The 23,570-nt window shown below is 28.7% G+C and overlaps 3 protein-coding genes across 3 annotated transcripts; 2 read left to right on the top strand and 1 right to left on the bottom strand.

The window, feature by feature from the left end:
* The first annotated feature begins 1,121 nt into the window (after nucleotides 1-1,121).
* On the top strand, nucleotides 1,122-10,359 carry Tdc1 (Tyrosine decarboxylase 1). The gene is made up of 5 exons (XM_065513355.1): nucleotides 1,122-1,546; nucleotides 7,428-7,612; nucleotides 7,694-8,616; nucleotides 8,677-8,816; nucleotides 9,670-10,359. The coding sequence occupies exons 1-5, from the start codon at nucleotides 1,417-1,419 to the stop codon at nucleotides 10,032-10,034; spliced, it is 1,743 nt and encodes a 580-aa protein (XP_065369427.1). The 5' UTR covers nucleotides 1,122-1,416; the 3' UTR covers nucleotides 10,035-10,359.
* A 6,916-nt stretch (nucleotides 10,360-17,275) lies between these two features.
* On the bottom strand, nucleotides 17,276-21,013 carry Rpp25 (ribonuclease P protein subunit Rpp25). Its single transcript, XM_065513534.1, has 5 exons — nucleotides 20,882-21,013; nucleotides 18,277-18,385; nucleotides 18,030-18,211; nucleotides 17,768-17,884; nucleotides 17,276-17,698 (listed from the first exon to the last, which is right to left on the bottom strand). Exons 2-5 carry the CDS (start codon nucleotides 18,379-18,381, stop codon nucleotides 17,359-17,361), a joined length of 744 nt encoding a protein of 247 aa, XP_065369606.1. The 5' UTR covers nucleotides 18,382-18,385; nucleotides 20,882-21,013; the 3' UTR covers nucleotides 17,276-17,358.
* A 69-nt stretch (nucleotides 21,014-21,082) lies between these two features.
* On the top strand, nucleotides 21,083-21,992 carry LOC135961897 (peptidyl-prolyl cis-trans isomerase H). The gene is made up of 3 exons (XM_065513535.1): nucleotides 21,083-21,288; nucleotides 21,380-21,556; nucleotides 21,633-21,992. Exons 1-3 carry the CDS (start codon nucleotides 21,205-21,207, stop codon nucleotides 21,921-21,923), a joined length of 552 nt encoding a protein of 183 aa, XP_065369607.1. The 5' UTR covers nucleotides 21,083-21,204; the 3' UTR covers nucleotides 21,924-21,992.
* Nucleotides 21,993-23,570: the final 1,578 nt, after the last annotated feature.

The following is a 23,570-nucleotide window of genomic DNA, read 5'->3' as shown; positions in this document are numbered from 1 at the left end:
AAAAATCTATTTTTAATCCGAATCCGAAGCTGATATTTAAAATATAAATAGCCCTAGAGAAGATATACACAAATATATATACATATGTAGATTATCACTTTTAGGTCAAGAGTTATTTAGGTTTATTTATTTACTCTTTTTAGTTTTGTTCGATCTTTTTTTAGTTTTTTAGATATGTCGGGCCTATGGTTGACATTCCTGTTCGAATTAATCCATATTCAAATCCTTATATTCTAATCCACTTTCAATACCTCCAAATAAATGGAAGAATTAACCAGATTTCGAATTTAGTAGCTGGCTTAAAAATATATTGTAGAAATAAGAATTCAATATTCCATACGATTAAGCGAAATAAACAGTTTTTTTGCTCTCCTGAAAAATTTTGTTTTTTAAGATAGAAGGGTTTTCCTCAGCTTTTTATCCAATTTGAAAGATTTTACCTTATATGGAATCTAATAGTTGACATCTACAAACAAAACTTCAATTAATCTATAGAATATCTCTTATTGTTTTTGACCTACCCTAGTCTGTTTTTGCTAATAGCCGATACAAATCATTCCATCAACCAAAAAAATTTTACATCGTTTTAAATTTTACATAAACCCGAAGTGCTCAACTTTGAGATTTTGTGACCTTGCCGCCTAAATTAATACTTAAATAACAATATCCCTTCTATAGAAATTTCTGATTTATTTACATTTTTTAATTCACCCACTGTGAATTGCTTATTAGTTTGTGCTTGATAAAAGAAAAAATATATTTTTAATTGCTTCAGGACTAGTCAGATTTGCAGGTTTGGGTCAAAATTAGCTGGAAAACAACCAAATACCTATGTATGTATAGTGAAACTGTCCGGAAATGGTTTATTGTAAAACCAGCCAAGCTGGCTAGTGCCTCTCTCATTATATCTATGCAAATGCAAAAAAAAACCTAACAATACTTTTGCCCTTCATTGTAGTTAATTGTATACCAATAAATTGTAGTGAGAGAACGAGAAAGAGAGTAAATGAATGAATGATCACTGACTGTGCTTTTTTAACGAAATTTCCTACAGCTTAAATTTTAATATAAAGCTCTACATTTGCTAAAAATGATCATTCAGTTAAGAAACATCGAATGTGGTAAAAGAATAAAATACACAAATTAAAAAGTTAATGCAAAATACCACAATTTAAATATATTTAAACAAAAAAAATTAAAAATAAATTACCACGGATTTGAAATCAAATTAAATAATAATTAAGGAATTAAGTGAATTTATTATAAAAATAAAAGTGATTTTGAAAAAGTATTGTTAAATATAAAAGAATTGTATTGAAATTGCAACAAAGTAAAGAGGCTATTTTACAAAATACATCTATAAATATAATTTATTCAATAATTAATTAATTAAACAAACAAACAAAAATAACCAAAATGAATGTGGAAGATTTTAGAAAACATGGCAAAGAAATGATCGATTACATTTGTAACTATGCCCAAAATATCGATCAACGTGATGTGGCGCCAACTTTAGATCCTGGATACCTAAAAAAATTATTGCCCAGTAAGTTCAAAATGTTTTAAAGAGAAAAATTTTGTAATGAAAATCATAAATTTTTTGTCATTATTTATTAGTCTAAAAACATGTTGTTAGCAATTATTTTTCCTTCCTTTTTTGTGTTTTAATTAAAACTGACAATTTTAAAGAAACACGTGCTTAATTCATACTAGATTCATTTAAATTTATTTCAAAGTGTAACGAAAAGAACAATCAAAACGTTTTATTTTATAGCACATCAGTTAACCGACTGTTGTTAATTTTATTGTTTTTTTTTTTAAAAAATATTGATTATTTATGTTGTGCGCTAACTTTAGATTACAACCAGTATTTAAATCAAATGCATTCATTTTATATATTTATTGACATTTCAAATAGTTTTAATCGTTTTGCTAATTAATTGTGTAAATATTGAAATGAATAGTCAAATTAATAAGTTAGATATGCTAATTTTATGCAAATAATTGTTTAAGAATAAATACAAAGAAGAAAAAAAAAACAGATTTCTAAGTGTTCACTTTTAAGTACATATATTTGGGAGACCAGTTGGCAAGTAGTAGGCTTACCTAGTGAGATAATTTTACTATTTATAAGTTCACTAATAGAGTTGTTCAAATATTTCAAAATCTATTAGCATATTTATGGAATTTATGAATTGCTTCACTGACCTTGTTAATAAATTTAAATTTTTTATGAGGGATTTTTTTTAAAATTTGATATAGCTCTGAAACTATTCACATCCTTAATATTCGAAAAAATGTAGCTACAGATACCTATTTAATTGCTTCAAGTTAACAAAAATAGTAGACTACGCGTCATAACTCTTAACTTTGTGAGGTATTTCTTCGATTCAGCTTCGAAGCATATTTGTACATATTTATGATTTAATTATAACAGCAACACAATTGGTCAATTCACAAGGTCTCTTATCATGTCATAATGTCCTAATATTTCACAATGGTTTTTATTGTTTTTCAAGCAAAAAATGTCCTAAAATAATACTACTCTGTATGCTATGTTTATTGTGTTATCGTAGAGAGCTTGAGATTTGCGCCGAATGCCTAAGAGCTGGTTAAGCCGAGCCGCCGAGTCGTGATATATTAGGACATTATGATAATTGTGAGTTGACCTAAAGATATTTTATCAGCATTAATTTTAAAATTTCAAAATTATCTTAGATTTTTATACAAATGTTTATTGGTATTTAATCGCAGCTATATTTTATTTTAATTTAGGGCCTGATTCAGAACTTTTATACTCTTATTTTCATAAAAAAATTTTAAAATTGTTTTCCGATCGTGTTTCTGAATCAATAAATATACGAATACTTCTATATGTCAATTTTGACATTGAAATACTTTAAGTAAATGTGTTTGTATCAGATAAACCTTAAGTCCAGCTTTCAAAATCACATATTTTCAGTCAACCCTTTTTAGGAAATACATTTGATTGGCGGGATTCACTTTGAAATCTTTTTAATTTAATTTTGTTAAAAGACAATGTTTTATTTTGTGATTTCACCAACTATTAGGGCAAAGCGGTCTACTTCAATGTTGATGCACAAATTCTTAATTCAAAACCTCTTAAAAATTCGATTAAACCATTCAGCACGAATTAATTCCTTGTCTTAATTTCTTAGTACTCCAAACGTATTGAATTCATTCCTTTAAGAATTCATTATTGAATTCAAAACCATTAATAAAATATTTTGAATGATTAAAATTTTCTTTTAATTTTCAATTTAAATCTATTACAAATAGGCTAAAGTAATTCTTTTCAATTCATTTTGTAAATAATTAAAAACCAAACAAAAACCAAAGAAAAAAATATTTTCATTCAATTTGTGTTAGATTTGAATTTACAAAAATTTAATCATTCAAAGATTGAATCAATTCTTTTATGAATTAATTACATGAATGAATTCTATAACGGGTCGTGTAAAAATTTTGATTTTAATAAATTAGATTTTTTTTTATATTTTCTCGTACATCTATTTTCTATGTCAAGATTTCAAATGGTTAAAAAATTCTTCAAAAAGTAATTTGTTTTTAATTTCTTTTAATACAATTGAAAACATAACCTTTTAACATAAACATATTTTATTTCGTTACTTTAACGAATCGAATGAGAAATAAATTTTATAAAAACAGGCTGTCAATTTTATTTATAAGAAATATTTTCCAAGTATTTCTGTTATTACAAATATGGCCCTAATTTTATAAAATAGTTGTTCTTACTATTCGTTATATCGGAGGTAAAACAGGTTCTCTATTTGAAATATAAGGTTTCTAACATCAGTTGTCAAAAACCTAAGTGGTGAGAATGTATTAGTAGAAAAAACTATGTGAAAACAAAAACAACACTCGTATGTGTGATTATTTTGAGTAATTTTTTTGTTTGAGTTTTTTTCTAGTTTCCGCTCTATGTTTCTCTATGGTTGTTTCTAATTCAAATATTATCTTTTTACAGTTTTGAGTCGGTAGCCAACCTTGCTTAAAACTAACAATTCTTCGATTTTTTTAGAACTAGTTTCAGCAGAAATATTCAAAATTTATAATTGAAAAACAAACTTGTTATTTTTTTTTTTATTATAATGTAGTTTCAAAAAAATAAATTTGGATTGAAAAAGATTTTAGATCCTGCCACTAAATTCTTTTAATTCTAATTCTACCGATTTTCGTTTTATCAGTATTTGTTATATGAAAATTGGTTATCACAACTTTCTGAATATCTCCGATTCTATTGAGCATATTTAAAAATATCGCTGGCATGACTTGAACTCAATTTCAACTATATTTTATTTAATCAAATCGTATAAATCATTCTCGAGTTATGCTCAATTATGTGGTGCAATCTTATTAAGTTTTTTGAAGTCTATTTGAGTATTTTCAAACAACATAATTTATAGGCTTGGAACTTCATTAATATATTATAAATTGACTATTAAATCCAATTTCATTTTCCTAACTTCATTTTACTAAATTATTACTACTGCGATCAAACCACCCTGTACATATAATAATAGAAATTATGTAGTTTTCTATTCTCATTTATACTCCCATACATTATGGGATCGTCCTACAAAATAGTCGTACTTGTACACTTTCATTATAAACAATCAATTACAAATGAAATTTTATAGAAACAAAAAAAAACTCAAAAATAAGTAATAATACAAAAAAAAATCCCAAAAATTCATAAACAAATTAATGATAGACGTAGGTTGGCCTTTTAGTTTATTAAGATTTTTATGTGAAATTTCTTCTCTAACTGATAATTAAATTTACTATTAAGAAACAAAAAAAAATATTGTATAACGAAATTAAAAAAAAACACAAATTAACAATAATTACTTGCGAAATTTTCCAAAACGTAAAACTCTTGGTTTGGTTGGCTGTTGGAATTCCAAAAAAAAAAAAACCCAACAATCAAGAACATTTTGAATTTAAATAGGAGAGATCATTTCATTTCATTCCAAAAACTTGTGTATATAGTAAAAATATTTATTTAGCCTGTTTTTTGTTCAACTAAAATTGTTAAGATAATAAATTAAAATATTTAGTTGCAAATTAAAAGTTTCTCATGTGGAAGATTATAAAAATGTTTGACTTGTTTATAAGAAATTTTGAAAAATAGCAGGAGAGCGAGAAAGATTTAAATGTTTAAGATTCGAAAAATTAATATTGGACACCTGTACGTTGAAAAATATCGAATAATTTAGCATAAGAATTATTATATTGTATGTTTATTTATATATTTTTGTGGAAAATGTGTTAAAAAAAATATTTGGTGCGAATTAATTTTTGACTTTCGAAAAGATAGAGTTTTGTGTTCACTTTTCACAGCAAAAAAAAGGCTTCACTAATCAAATTTGATGCATCATGGTTACCTAGTAAAATAATTTATGATAACTCAAAAAAAAATAGACCGTAAAAAATATATTTTTTGCTTCAATTTGTTAATATATTTTGTCAATTTGTTAATATATCTCCGAAACTACTGAGCCGATTAAAACACAATATATAAACGGATTAAAGGCTATGTAAGTTTGAACTTTTCTAAGTTTACTTCAATAATATCGATATAATCGCTTTTGAGTTATCATAAATTATGTGTAGAAACATCTAAGAAAGTTCACAATTTAAAAAAAAAAAAAATTAAAAAAATCTATCCATAGAATTCAAAAATTTTATAATTTTTGTACTACTGGAACCACGATACATCAAAATTGTGTAGTGTAATTGTGTAATTTTTTCGATTTTGTTGCCCTGTGTAATTAAACATTTTTGATTTTAATAATTGGGTTTATTGAATACTATAGAATTTAATGTATAAATATGATATGAACTTTGTCAACTTATTTTATTTTTTTTTTTTTTGTAAATATAAGGCCTATTCATAATCAATTATTAAATTTATTACAGGTTTATAAAACAAATTTTTGTTTGATAAAATTTATAAAATTAAAAATTGGTTATTATTATAAGGCATTTAATAAATTATTTAATTCAGAATAAAATTACGGTTATCATTAAAATACCGTTACCGAAATAACAGCAAATACCTTTTAAGAAATAAGATACCGTTACCGAAATAAACAAAATTATCGTTACCATTTTTAACATTTTACAGGTTTGAATCGATAGCCAACCTTGCTTAAAACCAACAATTCTTCGGGTTTTCTTTTAGAACTAGTTTCAGCAGAAATATTCAAAATTTAGAATTGAAAAACAAACTTATTTTTTTTATTCTGTTATACGATAGTTTACAAAAAATAAATGTGGATTGAAAAAGATTTTAGATACTGCTGACTCATCCACCAAATTCTTCTATGTAATTATATTCTAGTGTTTAATTAATTGTGAAAAATACGAATTTCTGAAGACATATTTAGTTAATTGGGAGACTAGGAATGTCCTAATTTTGGATAGGAAATCAAAATTCAAATATAATTAGATGTTTTTGGACTAATTCTAACTATTTAGTAGTAGTACTAGAACATGCCATAATATTCACCAATCTACTTTAATTAACGATTCAAGATTTTAATTTAATTGATGACTATGCAATATTTTAATTTGGTTAGGTACTTTGCATAATTGGCGCCTCCAAAACACGCTTTAATGGTCTATTTAAAATTAAATGTTTGGTAGAATGATCACATTCACAAGGTTCTTTAAATATTTAATAAACAATTGTCTTACAGATGACTAAATAATTTCACTTTTTCAAACCAAACAAAAACGTTTCTTAAATTTTAAAAAATAAACTACAAGTAATTGAACAACACAACGTTTAGGCATAAACAAAATATAATTTAAATAAACTAATTGAAGGAACTAAAACCAAACTATAGAGAAACATCTCAATAACACCTGTATATTTCACTAAATTAAAATAAACATATTTTTTTTTCGTTTATAACAACTCATCGACAATGGCCTGCCAAAAATAATAGAAAACAAATTAGAAACAAAATGTAAAGCTAATGTTGACCCAACCCACGAACAAAAAAAAACCGACAACTGAGTAAAAATTCTTTGCAATTAAATTGCCGCAAATATCATGATCTTGATAATGAAACTGATGATCAGAGATAATTGGTAAAAGTGTTAATTGTATTATTTATTCTCTGGTTAGTGATTATCACTATTAAGTTCAGATACCCAGTTGTACAGATTCTGATACAAAAAATTAAATTTAGCAGGTGGTATGATGTAGGTATATAACAATTCATTGCCAGCTTTAAATAAATATAATATAGTCATTAATCTCGTGCTTTTTTTGTTGCTATTTTTAAATTAATTGTTCATTTTAATTGCTTTCCTCACCTATAATTAAATTTGATGTTTCATTTTCATTTTCGTTTTTTTTTTCATTCTTTTAGGCGAAGCACCCTTAAAACCAGAAAAATTTGATGACGTCTTGGAAGATTTTGAAAATAAAGTTATGCCGGGTGTGGTACACTGGAATCATCCCAAGTTTTTTGCTTATTTCCCCTCCGGCAACTCATTTCCATCCATATTGGGTGATATGTTAAGCAGTGCTATTGGCTCTATAGGGTTTTCATGGGTAAGTATTTTGTTATATTAAACAAATTATAATTAAAAATTTTGTCTTAAAACTAATCTAAATTTATCTCTCGTTCTCTAGGCCTCTTGCCCAGCATCCACGGAATTAGAAACCATAGTATTGGATTGGTATGCCAAAGCTTTGGGTCTGCCAAAAGCATTTATCAGTGATATACCCGGCAGCAGAGGTGGTGGTGCTTTACAAGGTTCCGCTTCCGAATGTACCCTAGTGTGTATGATTACGGCTCGTTCCAGAGCCATACACAAGCTCAAAGGTTCAAGTTCCGAAATACATGAGAGTGTATTTTTGCCACAACTTATTGCGTACGCCAGTAAGGAGGCTCATTCGTCGGTGGAAAAGGCTGCCAAAATGGCTTTGGTTAAATTGCGCATTATCGAAGCGGACGAAAGGGGTCGCATGCGTGTTGATCTGCTGCGACAAGCCATTACAAATGATGCCAATGCCGGTCTAACACCATTTTTTGTTGTGGCCACTGTGGGTACTACGGGCGCCTGTGCATTTGACAATCTTGTGGAAATTGGTAAAGTTTGCAAGGAAGTGCCAAGTATATGGTTCCATGTGGATGGTGCCTATGCTGGCAACTCCTTTATATTGCCAGAAATGAGACAATTCTCAGAAGGTTTAGACTATGCCGATTCCTTTAATACAAATCCCAATAAATTACTATTAACAAACTTTGATGCTACGGCCATGTGGGTGAGGGATGTTATGAGTTTGAAGACCGCTTTGAATGTTAATCCCCTGTATTTGCAACATGAGCATGATATGGCCATAGATTACCGCCATTATGGCATACCATTGAGTCGACGTTTTAGAGCCCTAAAATTATGGTTTGTTTTCCGTTCATATGGTATTATTGGGCTGCAGGCGTATATACGTAATCACATGGCTTTGGCCAAGAAATTTGAAATGTTGGTGCGTAAAGATGAACGTTTTGAGGTTAGAAATGATGTGTATCTGGGTTTAGTGTGTTTCAGAATGAGGTAAGGAAGATAATGTCTAGATTTTTTGATTTGTTTTTAATTTTTAAACATTTATTTTAGAGCTGCTGATACATATAACCAGGAGTTATTAGCACAAATCAATCACTCGGGACGTATGCATATGATTCCATCGATGGTAAATGGCAAATATGTCATTAGATTTTGTGTGACTTACGAGCATGCCACAGAAAAGGATATTGGTGAGTAGTTATTTCTGTTAAATTAAATTACAATGAATTAGCTATAAGATTTTGGGTAAAAAATCGAGGTTGCGTGGGATTTGGTTTTTATATGGGTTCAAAGTTCATAGTTTTTAATAGACTAATGCAAAATACCTAAAATATAACTGTTAGTCAGATTTGATATCATATATCAAATTTCGAGAAATCAGTTTTTCATAAAAATGGTATCACGAAAAATCCATCTTACATTTTCCATAGATTTTCGTTAAATAAGAGCCATTGCAAGATTATAAACATATATAAAATTCGGAATGGGACATGAGGGGTTCTCGAGATAATTGAAAAAAATGTATTTATATGATCTTTTATTAAAATCATAATTTAGAGATATGTATGTATTTTAAATTATCCTTGGTTAAAGGATATTTAAGAAAATATTTTTAAACTTGGGTACATAAGCATTACTATCAGACCAATATTGTTAACATTTAATAAGCGGTTAAAAACTAATACACAATTGAATTTTTTTTTTCATTTTCATTTATTTATTGTATCTTCATTATTTAATGAACTAACAATAAGAGGTACAAATCTTATATCTAATAATTATTATTTAATAAGTCCAGCCAGTGCCGGACGAAAAATTTTGTATTCATGGTTCACAATTGAATTTGAGCGATTTTTCGTCGTTATAATTTTGAACTTTGAACATCGATAAAAGAATAACCAAAGCGAATTTAAAATTGTTGAGCAAAGTTTTAACAAATTAGGAACGGATAAGGTCCGATACCTTGTCGAACAGTTTTGTTTCCTCCCTATACATTATAACCTTTAATTAATCGTACTTCTACTATATTTTCTTCTCTTCCAGTCGATGCTTGGACAGATATTAAATCCTTTGCTGAAGACATTTTACGCGATGCTACCATGGAAATCTCTTCATTGCCACCCACACCAGAAAAAGAGAAAATGCCCTCCGAACCCCAACCGATCACTGGCAAACCGCCAATCAAAAAGAGGCTTACCCGCACCAAATCCCTACGTTTCTCCTTTACACGCAGTATATCGCGCGAAATGTATGAATCTCAAAGTGAACATCTCAAGGATGGTTGTACGCCCATCTTGGTGGTGGACTCAAATGCAATGCTGCAAAGTTTTCTGAAGGCAACCGCCGACAATCAACAAAACAAACTGAAAGGCATACAAGATGTTGATACCGATGAGGCAAGCAATTAAAAATATTTCAAATCATTAATTTCAAATATTTTTTCCTACAATAACTTTTCCATAAAAATAGTATTATTTTCTTTTATGTTTTTTTTTGTATAATAAAATGTTTATTTCATTGCATACTATTTATGTATTTACTTAAGAGATTTTTTTGTTTATTAGTTTAGTTAATAAGTTCTTTGTATGCTCCCTAATCTGTTCCCTCCCTCCATCATTTTATTTATTGAATCATGTATCTAACATTTTTTTTTTTAATTTATATATAATTTTTGCATTTAAACAATTCAAAAGAACAAATAAATTTTGTTAAAATTACATAATAAGTGAGTAATTGTTGTTCAAATTTTTTTTGTGAGTCTAATATTTTTATACGATCAAGCAAGAGTAACATAAATTGCATAACATAAAATGTGTCATGTTCCTACAAAAATAATGCAGGTCTCTTTTAAAATCAATTCTTTTGTAATATTTGAAATTTTTTGTATGTTGTTATTAACTTAAATAATTCAATCACAAACAAAAACACACACACATTTTAAAATTTTATTAAATGTATTGTTGTAAAGTATTTATTTTTTACATAATATCTGTTTGAATAAACGTAAAACACATTACATATTTTCTTTTTTCATTTAAAATGTATGTACATATGTATTTCAAATCTGTCTGTTGCCAACCTGTTAAATGATTTTCATTTCATGTGTCCGCCAAAACCTCGAGGGGCTCGTACTACGGATGACGAAATTCTCATCGAATTTATATTGATGATGACTAAAACTGCATATCAGTGTTAGGTTGTAAATTTAAAATTAGAGGCTGGTGCTTTTGTGACGAAAGTCAAATGAAACATTTATTTTATATTTAGTTGACGTTAAATTGCTAGAACTCAAAAAAAGTTCAATTAGTAAATAGTTTGCAATGTCAATCAAATCTCTTGCATATAATAAAAGGCGGTAGAAAAGGTAATTTCGTAATAAAATTGTGTGGATCTTTCAATGAATTCTCAGAAAGATTTTTCGTGTTGCTCAAATATTTTGTGAAATATTCACGATTTGAATGTGGGTTTTCACTCAAAATATTATACATTTTTAAAATGATACTCATTTTTGGATTCGAAAAAAATATTTGACTGAAGTTGTTTATTAGTTCGAAAACAACAATTTCTAACCAAAAATAAGTGGAAAAGTCAAGCCCGATCATATAATACCCTACACCGAGTGTTTGATCAAAAACAGTTTTCTATAGAAAATTTAATTTGTTCAAAGTTGTCGTACACCAATTTGTCATTATTTTAGAAATAATGAAGACTTATTTTTGCGCATCTTTATTATATACATAATATATATGGGCCTATATATGGGAGCTGTGAAACAATATTGACCGATTGTCCAATAATTTAGTAACCTGATTTCTGTGCATATAAATAAATGAGTTAATTTTATCTAGATATCAATTTTTGTAAAAGATTTGTGAATGTTAATGTGATATCACTATGCAACAAATGAAGACTTTTGGAAAAACACAAGATCATGACAGTATAGGTTCGACTCTACTACCAAAGGGTAGTAAAACCATATACTCAGTTTGTCCACTTTGGTGACCGATTTTTTTTTATGGGGACTCAAAGTTTCTGAAAATCAGTGGGGCCTCTAAAAAAGGTGTCATCAGTTTTTGGTTAACAGCTAATTCAGACATTATGATACGGCTTAACTTTATATGGCAATAATATAGCTAAGAGTCCGCCAAATAAATTTTGTTAACATTTATTTCCAAAAATAGCTTTTTCGTGCACTTTTGACAAAGATTGTTTGTTAACAATGTATGTTCGAGTGTATACTTCTCTATTGTGCTGGAATAACGAAGAATGGGCAAATCATTACCGGTATGATCCGGCATCACTTTATCCAATCTTGATCACGCAAGACCGGCTTGAAGCAAGATATGAAAAAACTTTAAAATTTTTTAAAGTGGGCAAGGTTTGTGGAGTTTCTGAAGAGTAAAGATAAGCTTTTTATATAAGTTTTTGATATCGGTGTAAACCTTTTGACTTGGAGATTGACATTTTAGTGAAATAAATTAATTTTGTGTTTTTTCGGTCGTCATTTACCTTAAAAACTAACAACATTTTAAAATGGTGATTTTCCATCAAGAAAAATATTAACTTTGAATTAATGTAAAACTTCAACAGTTACAGACATCACAATAAAATTTGGAAGTAATATAGATCTAAATGTTCTTAAGTCAATGGCATCACTAATGTTGCCATTCTTTGTTTTCAAAAACCGAAATTCCTAAAACGGGGAAAATGTGTTCCAAAAACTGATTTTTTTTTAGAAAATATCCAACTTTAACGTTATTTACAGTATGATAGTAAAAACGTTTTGTATGTGTATAAACAATATATATGGCAATACAAATATTATGAGTTTTTGAGGATCGGTGCTTTGCGATTTTAGAATTTTTTACTCAAACCCAAAATTTTGTTTCAACATTGGCCAAGTTTGGATAGGACTGGGGGTACAATGCCCTCTTAAATTAGTCAAATTTTACTTTATATGTTTTGCATTAATTTCTCTTTCCAGATCATAAAAAAATGTATATAGTCCCGAAGAAAATTAGTTTTTATAAAAGAAAAAATATGGGGACTTTTTCGGGAAAGAAACTTAAAAAAAAGCACACATACAAAGTTGAAATATATAAAAAGATGCTTTAACTTTTTATAGGGACGAAATAATTGTTATCAGGTTTGTTTTATTTTCTTTAGAATTTTATCGCAAATATACGTCATATATAAAAGACAAATATAGACCATTCGTAGGCCCATCATATATAAAATACGAAAAAAAGATTGAGCAAAATTTAAAATTTTAAACCTAAATATATCTTGAACTAAAAGAGATAACCTACAGATAAAAGCATATTTTTTGTAGACCTTTACAATGACTATCTATATTTTAAATTTTATCATATCATTTAAATTCGGATCATAAATGGCTTTTTGTCGATTTTTTTAAATGTGTGACATTGAGGGTCCACCCACAGATCCCCATTCCGAACACCTCAGCCGAGTAAATAATACAGCACAACACAGAAGTGTGGACTTGATAATACTATTTTAACAAAAAATCTTTGTTTTAGCGTCAAAAAATAGTAAAAACGAAAATTGTTAAGGTACAAAGTGATCTTTAAGTGCTATTTAGAGTGACTAGACACGTTCAGAATGCATTGATATGTTCACAAGAGTTGTTGAACTTTACCGTAGCTACAACTTTGCTAAATATTGTTAGTGAAAAATTAGGAGACCCTGGAAGTTATTCTGAAAAAAGTAAAAAAAAAATTTTCTTCCTATATATTTTCAACAAAAGTGCACGAAAAAGCTATTTTTTGGAAAAAAAATCACAAAATTTATTTGGCGGACTCTTATCTAAACCGTATCACAAAGTCTGAATTAGCTGTTAACCAAAAACTGATGACACATTTTTTAGAGGCCAAACTGATTTTCAGAAATAAAAAAAAATCGATAAAAAAAAATCGGTCACAAAAATGGACAAACTGAGTATAGGGTTTTACTACCCTTTGGTAGTAGAGTCGAACCTATACTGTCATGATCGTGTGTTTTTTTTTCACTGTTGCACTGTGTATTCGGAGGTAGGCTTTATATGAGAGCTATGACTAATTATGAGCCGATCGTCATAATATTTGTTAGCATAGTTTCTGTATTTATAAAATATATTTTAGTGTTGAATTTTATTTTGATAACAAAATCGTTAAGGGATTTATGCTGATTAAGGTAATTTTCAAAAGGGGCCTTGTATAGGAGCTACGGCAAATTGCGAACAGATCGTCATAAAATCATGTTATATTATTTATGTGTACGGTGAGTGTAAATATTATAAGGATACTTATTTTTTTCTGTTTATCCAAAAATATAAATATTATTGATTATTACCTTTGCTCTCATTTGTTTACTGTTAGTTTTATTTATAAACCGAATTATCAAAAATGTGCATTTTAAAGTGCGTCAAAATTAAAATATCACTACTAGTAAATCTGTAGTGATCTTGATAAATATGCAGTGATCTTGATAGTTGTTGTTTTTGTAAAACTTTTATTGTTAATATTTATTTTGTGCAATTTGAGTGTAAGATTTAGCCATTCTAGGGAGACAAAATTAAATATCTTGGCAAAAAAATTAAGCTAGACTTATGCATTTTGGTACAAGGTGTTACTAGACCAATATGTACCATTGTCAAAAAATGGACGAAATTGGACCACTGCCACGCCCACCTCCCATACAACTACAAACATTTATATCTGATATTATTCGCGTTGGATAATCAAAAAGTAAAAAAACGGCGAGTATGCATGAGAATGTTTAAAGTAAATAATAAAGAGGTAGATGTAACAATAAGTGTTTAATTTTTTTTAAAATAAGAATATGTATATTTCATATGTACATATAAATTAAAATAAGAATAAAATGTTAAAATTCATGATTTTCTTCTGGTATTACTTTCCAATAAATGTAGTACTTCAGAGGTCAATGCTGCTTTTTTATATATAGGAAGTATGTGCAAACTGTTTATATATGGATCAGATGTTATTATATAGGGCCTCAACAAACATCTTCCAGTCAGATCTGTTCATCGCAATAGTATTTACTTTACTCCAGCTTTTAAGCAATTTTCTGTCCTCGCTTTCAATTTGCTTTTGCCATGTATGTGTTGGTCGGGCTCTTACAGAGTGTGTGTCCAATCCAGTTCCACTTTCTTCTCTGCATTTCTACACACAACGGTATTTGACGTATTTCAGCCCACAGATTGTTGTTTGAAACAGGTCTTAATTTTTTGAAAGCGGCTATGCGATTAGAGAACATGTTGTCTGAAGTTGAAATTTACATAAAAAATAGGTCTACTTCGGAAGGCTCTGGACCACGCCTTTGTTAAGTTTAATACACATAACTTTTGACTCAGTAAAGGTTTTTAAACTGTTTTTTCTTACGATAAATTTGTTGTTAATTAAAAAAAAGAAGTACTTTGAGAAAATCGGGAATGAATTGGATCCGTTATTAGCAAAAAAGTAAACCAAGGTAGGTAAAAAACATAATATTTTACTTTTCAAATGCGAATAACTCGTAAACAATAAGAGATAATATATGGCTAGAAGATTCCATATTGGATAATAACTCAGACACAATTTCAATAAGATCGGTCGAGAACTCTCTGAGTTAGAGGTGGTCAAAATTTGACATTTTGCCAAGCAGGTGTTTTTTCTTATCCATGTATCTTATTACTTATTGTTCTTAGTAAAATGTTTCCCAAATAGCTTAGATAGCTCTTTCTTCAATCTTTCGAAAAAAATATTAAAAAAAATATTTTTTTTTTAATGGATCCTTTTTTCTTAAAATAAAGCTTAGATATTTTCCTTGAAGACTTATTTGGTCGCTTAGTGGGATGCGAGTGAGATATCTATCAAAATAAATATTTTGTAACTCAAAACATAAAATTTTGACTTTTTTTTCAAAATGGACCCTTTTTAAATTTTTTTTAACTCAGTGGGATGCGAGTGGGATATATGTATATCAAAATAAATATTTTGTAACTCAAGACATACAATTTTTGACTTTTTTTTGCAAAATCGAACCTTTTTTCCAATATGGGCCCATTTTTTCTTTAAGATGGTGTTGGTTGCTTAGTGGGATGCGAGTGGGATATACATACATATATCAAAATAAATGTTTTGTATCTCAAGACATACAATTTTTGTGTTTAAACATTTATTTTGATAGATATCCCGAGTTTTTTTTAAATATTTTTTTTCGAAAGATTGAAGAAAGAGCTATCTAAGCTATTGGGACACATTTTGCTAAGAGCAATAAGTAATAAGATACATCAATAAGAAAAAACACCTGCTTGACCAAAATGTCAAATTTGACCACCTCTAACTCAGAGAGTTCTCGACCGATCTTGTTGAAAAATTGTGTCTGAGCTACTATCAAATAGAACTAACCTTGTTGCAATATGCATCCCGATCGGAAGACAAAAGTTGGTTCACTTGACATGAAATGCCCATATATAAAAATCATTTAAATCGGATCGCAAACAAAAATTTGGCATCTTTTTTAATTATTGATATACCCGAGGCGTTGTGGCTCGTCGCCCGCTAGGTGTTATAAGCCCAAATTCAAAACTTAAACTTATTAGCACCTCCTCTATAGCCATGGGAATTTTTATTAAAATCGGTCTATTCGTTTAGAAGTTACAGATTTATTTCCACTTTCCACGACAACTGGACGTAGTTCGGAACAAGGATCAAAGATAATATTCATTATAGAATATTTTGAGAACTAATATAGTTTTAAAGTGATTGGGGTATACAAAATAGGTTTTAGTTTTTTGAAAGCAGCTATGCGATTAGAGAAAAGTTGAAATTTACATAAAAAATAGGTCTACTTCGGAAGGCTCTGGACATAGATAATTATACATAGAGACGAGACACTCCGATTTGTCAAACAAAAATACAACAACTCATTTGTCTGATACAATAACAAAATACATTTACTAGCATGTATTTTGTCTCTATGTTACCCTATGGCTCTGGATTTCGCAGTAATACAAATTATTAAATTTTTTTCTTACCTTTGAGAAAAATATAACAAAACTGTTTATTTTTGGACCAAAATTTTAATTTTCTCATGAAAATTTTTTGACATTTGGATTCAAACTGAATTTTTGGTCCTTTTTTTAAATTTTGTAAGCAACTTGCCCCTTTTCCATTTTATTAAATACAAATCATCTCAAAAATATCTCAGCAGTGACTATGTGAAATTTCATTTCATAAAGATAGCTCCAATCGTTTCTAAACCACTGTGTCTTGTAGGGTATAAAAGCCAGAAAAGAGACAAGAATGAATAAAATATACGTTCTGTCTGCATATTTTTAAAACAAATTGTCCAAAATTATTTTATGTTATTAAAATATAAAACATAAAATATTTGTAATACTATCGTGAAACAAGAAATGTTTTTTCGAAACGATTTCTTGACAAACCGAATGATTTCAATAATATTTTAAATTTGAAAAGTGTTAATACTCAGTATAAATACCTTAAGTTTTTGGACATCAAAACATATATTTATAATTTTTTACATTATCTATTAAGGTTTTTCTTTCAGATAAAAAAGGTGATTCTGAACCAGGTCAATACTCACAGTTGTTTTCAAAAAATTATCTTTAAGACAACGTTAATTGCAAATTCTTGATGCATGCACACATGTATAATCACTTTAATATTTTCTTGAAAAACTGCATAAAATAATCACTTTAATTCTTTAAGTTTCCATTCTCTCGTTTTGATTTGAATTGTCATCTTTTCTGGGCAGATTTTGTGTATCACGGCCGTGATTTGGTCTCCTTCGTTTTGGATTATTGTTAGTCTTTCGCTGTTGGTTGCCTCCTGAACTGTTACTAGCTTCATTTGAAGGTTCTTGACTACTTGATGCATTTGTTCTGGGTGGTTGATTATTTTTATTTTGATGGTGATTTGGTCTCCTCTGATTTGGATTGCTGTTACGCTGTCTATGATTGCTATTATTATTTGAGGAAGTCGTTGGGGTGTTCTGATTACTATTATAAACCCAAAAATCTGTTGTAGTGTTGGGTTTTTGTAGCCTAGAAGAAATTTAAAATAATTATTGTTTTTTTATTTTATATATTTATCCCATTAATCGCTTAGCTCACCCTTTAACATTATCGTCTATAGGTTCCAGGCTCATAAAAATATGCAATGACGGAATTTGTCGATTGGCCACAATTTCCTCTAAACCTTCCATTTGTGGCTTCCAGTGTTCTTCAACTCTGCAATAAAAACCAAAAAATTATTAAATGTTTATTTTTTTACAGTACTTTACCCCCATTTTCACAATTTCAAGTTAGTTTTAAACATACAATTATACAGTCATTGTGAAAATGGGGCTTAATATCATTAATTTGTTATACATACGTTGTATAACACATTCTGGTAACTTGATATAAAGGATATGTCCTCTTTAATATTTCAGCACAAGATATTGTTTTTACTACTCCGCCTCCATTGCCACTCCATACAATATTTTTGTGTTCTCCTTTATCTAAAGCATTTTTCGCATACGTTAAAACGTTATTAACTTTAGTGCCTCCATTAACCTTTACATTTGTAAATTTTTTTAGTATTTTATATTTGTCTTGCATGTCTGAATTAGTTAACTTACATGCATCCATAGAAATTCTGTGCCTTTAGGTAAAAAGTCTTCAAATGGCAATTCTTCCTTAGTCAGTTGTTTTTCAATATTTTCACCTTTGCGATAGTGCATCATTGCTCTGAAATAAGAATACATAGAATAATTGCGGAATATAAAATTAAACATATTAAGAAATACCTATAAATGTTTAACAATTACAAGACTGGTGAGTTCGTTTAATGGGAAATTGAATTAAATAATTAAATTAAAAGAGTTAATTTACAATTATTTTTGGAAAACTTAAAAGTGTATAACTAGTATTTTTTTAATTACAATAAAATTAAAATAATTACTAAATTTGGAAAACATTTTAACATAGCGTTACCTCAAAATACGAATGTCGTATGTGAAATTTTTGATTTTGAGATTATTACATACAGTGGCTCAAAGCCAAACTGTACACAAGGAAATTTTTTATATATCTCTTAATTTCAGCTTACCTCTTAAAGTTAGATAAAAAGTGTGTTTGGGAGGGTTGTAGCTTATGTAATTATTTATTCAATTCATATGTAAAATAAAAGTAAAACCATTTAAATAACCATGTAATTAACAAAAAATCCGCTAAAAGCCAAACTCGTTCATTTAACATGGTATGCTAAAAAGGTAACAATACCATAAAAATCATTACTTTGTATGGTATCCTTTTGCTTGAATAAGCAAAAACTAGTATGCGGCAAACGGTGGGATCAATATTTTCCCATTCCTCAGTAAGAACTCTTCTCAACTCCTATTTAGAGGAAATTTGGTGTTGTCTCACTTTATTGTACAATAACCACGAACTGACATTGTAAGCTTTATTCTGAGGGTCGTTATCCTGGTAGAAATAGTAAGTATTTGATAAAGTCAGTTTTGGCTTTGATAATGGCAATTTCAGTTTTAAAATTTCTAAATACATTTTTTGGTTCATCATGCCTTCGATGAAATGAAGGGAACCTGGACCAGCTGACCCTTAAACCATCACCGATCCTCCACCATGCTTTACAGTAGATTTAACATGTTTTGGTAAGAGCTCCTCATTAGCCTTTCGCCATAAATATGGTTTTCCATTATAGCCAAATATGTTAAATTTTCTATCGTCTGTGAACAGCACATCTTTCCAAAAAGAAAAATCCTTTGATTTATGTAGTTTGGCGACGTTTAAGCAGTCCTTTTTATTTCTCTTGCTAAGCAAAGGCATTTTCTAGCCATTCTACCATTCAAATTCGTTCTATGGAGTATATTCCGGATGGTTTGAACGCAAGCTTTCTTTCCCGTAGTGGAATTAAGTTTGGAAGAGCATGCAAAGAGATCCTTTTTACACGCTCTGACAATATTTCGCTCTTAGCTTCACTGAATATTTTATTGTGTGCATTTTTGGTTTTATTTTTTATTTGTTTTGAAGTCCTGTATCATTTTACAATGTATTGGATAGTAGAATCACACCTTCCCAGAATTTTGGGAATTTCAATAAGAGATTTTCCATCCCCCGGAAGCTTTACACCAAGCTTTCGGGTTTTTTCGGTTGTTTGTCCGTTATGTCTTCCATTTGGATATTTTTTGGATAAAACATTATAATATAATGAAAATATTTGATGGTTTTTAATTTGGAACAAATCAAGATCCGCGTAACAGTTTTTATTTTCATAATTTTTTTTCTGTTAATATTCACATTTTCTGTATTGCCGGCCTTCGGCCGGGTGAAGGGACTTTTAGTTCTGGGGTGTATCGAACACCGGCTTCGCTAAAATCACTTTTTCTGTATATCAAAATTTTCTGAAGTACTGTCATATAAAATCAAAAAGGAATTTTTGGTTCACAATATTAATAAACTGTACCATATTATATATCATATTAAAGGTATTGTGAAGCACTATTCAATGATACCCATAACGATCAGTTTGTTTTCCAAATATATGAGAAATATACTATTATATGTATTGACTTTAAATTCATATAACTCTTAAACTAAAAGAGAGCAGGGAAAAATATTAACGTTTTTGTGCTTCTAATTATGAGAGCTATCAACACCAAAGAAATTATAAAAATGCAAGCTGTTTCGCTGATCTTGATTTATACCTTTAATTTTGGCTCACTTTACATCCAAAGGCACAAATCGAAGATATTATTTTCTTAAATAAGGTTCGCTCTACGAGTTTGGCTTTTATGATTTTTAATAAGATATTTAATTAAACCGTCCATAATTTTAAGAAACTAAAGTTTTGTAAAACTCTTTATGCGAAGCAGATTTTCGAATTACTCCAGGCATTCTTTTAACAATAAAATAATAAAAACTGCCGTAGTAGTAACGAAATTCAAAATTTTTTAACATAGTAGGTACATAGCACTTTTGTAAAAACTCATTTCATTTGTAAATGTCGTTTTATGCACTTTTTAATAATGCCGATATTATCCTAATAGTATAATAAATATTGAAGAAATTTACATTTTAATGCTTTAGTACTATTAATAATTTGTAGTAAATATTTATTTTTATATTTTCAGGATTCCTCGACAGAAACACATGTAGACAAAATCTCGGCCAAGACAAAAGAACGTATTAAAATATCAACAATTTGCTGCATACAATAAGAATTACCTCAGAAAAATTTATTAATAATTTTGCACAATATTTATAACACTAATTGAATAAATAATACAATTTCATAAATTGTAAACAAAAACTGTAATGTTTATATTTTTCACACACGTGCCGCAAAAACACAGCAGCTGACTGGTTATTAATAATAACAGAGATGTCATAGAAGCAAAATCAACCGCTGTAACGTAGAATAACATTTGTATAGAAAACGTTTACAAAACATAAATAGGAATTAAAGTAAAGGCCGGCATTTATTCACTTGTATTAAGTTCTAAAATTATATATTTATTCTTAAAAAATATTTAAAGTAATAACAAATAATGCCTACTTGGAATCAAATTCAGTCTCAACTAAGGCATCCCAATAATCCAGTGGTATTTTTCGATGTTTCTGTGGGAACTACAGTAAGTGCTTTTATATTTGTTTTTTTTTTCAGCGCCGTCTCACCCAGCTAACATTTTAAAGTGATATCAATTTTTATATCCTTTTGTATAGGAAATAGGACGAATGATTTTTGAATTATTTGCTGATACCGTTCCCAAAACAGCTGAAAATTTCCGTCAATTCTGTACGGGTGAATACCAACCAGATGGCGTACCATTAGGTTATAAGGGAGCTAGTTTTCATCGTGTTATAAAAGATTTTATGATACAAGGTGGTGATTTTGTGCACGTAAGTTAAAACTTGTTCTTTTGTAAATCTGCATAATAGATTGCTAACACAACTTTTTATATATTTATTTTCAAAGGGTGATGGCACTGGGGTTATGAGCATTTATGGCAATACTTTTGCCGATGAAAATTTCACTCTGAAACATGACTCGCCTGGCCTTTTGTCGATGGCCAATAGTGGCAAAGACACAAATGGTTGTCAGTTTTTTATAACCTGCGCTAAATGTAATTTCTTGGATGGCAAACATGTTGTGTTCGGTAGAGTTTTAGATGGTCTATTGATAATGCGCAAAATTGAAAACGTTCCAACGGGTCCAAATAATAAACCAAAATTGCCAGTTTTAATATCACAATGTGGACAAATGTAAATTATATGTACATAAAATACTATGACACTAATAAATTGTATATTTTCATAAATAAAATTTAATATCAAATTGATTTAACTTTATTGAAACCAAAATATTGCTGATTTGGAAACATTGGAAAAAATGCTGAAAAGTAATACAATTTCTAAACGCAATTAGGCAAAAAACATCTAAAACAAGTAAGAGTGCTATATTCGGCTGCGTCGAATCTTATATACCCTTCAACAAAGAAAAATATTAAATACATTTTTTTTGGTTGAAAAAAGGTTTGTGAAATAAATATGTATTGGAGTAAAAAAAGGAACAAATCAAGATCCCTGTACCAGTTAATAATTTCATTATGTTGTTCTGTTAATATTCATATTTTCTGTATTGCGCAGGGACTTCACTAAAAACTCTTTTTCTCATACATTTATGGTTCACAATGTTAATAAAGTGTACCGTATTATATATCACATGATAGGTATTTTTTATATAATTTATTAACCCAGATATACAGACTGTACTACATGCAGTTCTTGTTTACAGGATACGTCACGTTTATCAAAATACCATTTTTTTGTTCACATCTTAGTACTCACCAATACCTCATGGGAGATTGTGTGATCGCATTATTTTTTGCTACTATTTGAGTTATTGAATTTTTAATTTATGATATTTTCATAATGCCCATATTCAGTCATTATGGACATATCTCGTTTGTACGGAAAGTAAAATTGTGTACATTTACAAGTGAATAAATACTATATTTTTTTGGAATGTATATTTATGAAGAGTAGCTTGATTGTTATATGCATGAATGTTTCATTATTGCGTTTTAGTTTTATTGTTGTGACCTCAATGTCCTCTATATTGGACGACTTAAAAAACCACTTTTTTCCAAAATTTTTTAAAAAACTATATTTGCAATGTTTTTTATTTCTCATTTGCTTTCAAAATAATATAAAAGTACTTTTAAAATGATAAAGCGCAAGCAGTCGGCATATCTGGGTTAAATATACTATTACATATATAGGTATTAAAAAAGTCATATAACTCCTAAACTAAGAGCCAGCATGCAAAAATTGTAACGTTTTTAGGCTTGTAATTAGTTATCAGGCCTGTCATTAATTCCGCATTTCGCTTTTTTAGAAAAATTTAAATGAAAATTTGTTTCGGAATGACCACAATCAGTTTTCAAAGTGAAATTGATATTAATTTATGTATAAAAAACGCTGTCAAATAAAAATCAATTATTAAATATTTTTGGAATTAATAAATTAAAAGTAACGAAATAAAAACTACGGATCATGGTTGTCATGATCTTGATTTATGCCAAAAAAAATGGTGAAAAATAAATTAATGACAAAAATTTAGTGAATAAATTTAAGTTATTTGATGGCTTCGTAAAGTTGATTTCAACATAGAAACGGACATGTCTATATCGACTCCGCTATCTATAACGATACTGAATTATAAATGTGGAAATTACAAACGGGATGAACAACTTATATGCACCCTTGTCACTCATGGTGAAGGGCATAGAAAATCCATATCGAGCAATTATATTTAAACTCCTCTATCTTAGAAAACTCAAGAGAGCAAAAAAACTTTTTATTTTTTAAATTTTGCATTATTGATAATTTTGTTGAAGATATTTTTTATATA

Source organism: Calliphora vicina, chromosome 5 (assembly GCF_958450345.1).
Source record: "Calliphora vicina chromosome 5, idCalVici1.1, whole genome shotgun sequence".
NCBI lineage: Eukaryota > Metazoa > Arthropoda > Insecta > Diptera > Calliphoridae > Calliphora > Calliphora vicina.
The sequence above is the reverse complement of the archived record's forward strand: the minus strand, read 5'-3'. Positions and strand labels throughout refer to the sequence as shown.

Bases quoted from the DNA above. Each gene is read 5' to 3' on its own strand.
- Rpp25 (XM_065513534.1), bottom strand. From the start codon at position 18,381: ATGATGCACTATCGCAAAGGTGAAAATATTGAAAAACAACTGACTAAG. The intron at 18,212-18,276 runs GTAAGTTAACTA...ACAAATGTAAAG, and splicing joins CAGAATTTCTATGGATGCAT to GTTAATGGAGGCACTAAAGT. The intron at 17,885-18,029 runs GTATGTATAACA...TTTTTATTGCAG, and splicing joins ACCAGAATGTGTTATACAAC to AGTTGAAGAACACTGGAAGC.
- LOC135961897 (XM_065513535.1), top strand. From the start codon at position 21,205: ATGCCTACTTGGAATCAAATTCAGTCTCAACTAAGGCATCCCAATAAT. The intron at 21,289-21,379 runs GTAAGTGCTTTT...CCTTTTGTATAG, and splicing joins ATGTTTCTGTGGGAACTACA to GAAATAGGACGAATGATTTT. The intron at 21,557-21,632 runs GTAAGTTAAAAC...TTATTTTCAAAG, and splicing joins AAGGTGGTGATTTTGTGCAC to GGTGATGGCACTGGGGTTAT.
- Tdc1 (XM_065513355.1), top strand. From the start codon at position 1,417: ATGAATGTGGAAGATTTTAGAAAACATGGCAAAGAAATGATCGATTAC. The intron at 1,547-7,427 runs GTAAGTTCAAAA...TCATTCTTTTAG, and splicing joins CCTAAAAAAATTATTGCCCA to GCGAAGCACCCTTAAAACCA. The intron at 8,617-8,676 runs GTAAGGAAGATA...CATTTATTTTAG, and splicing joins TTAGTGTGTTTCAGAATGAG to AGCTGCTGATACATATAACC.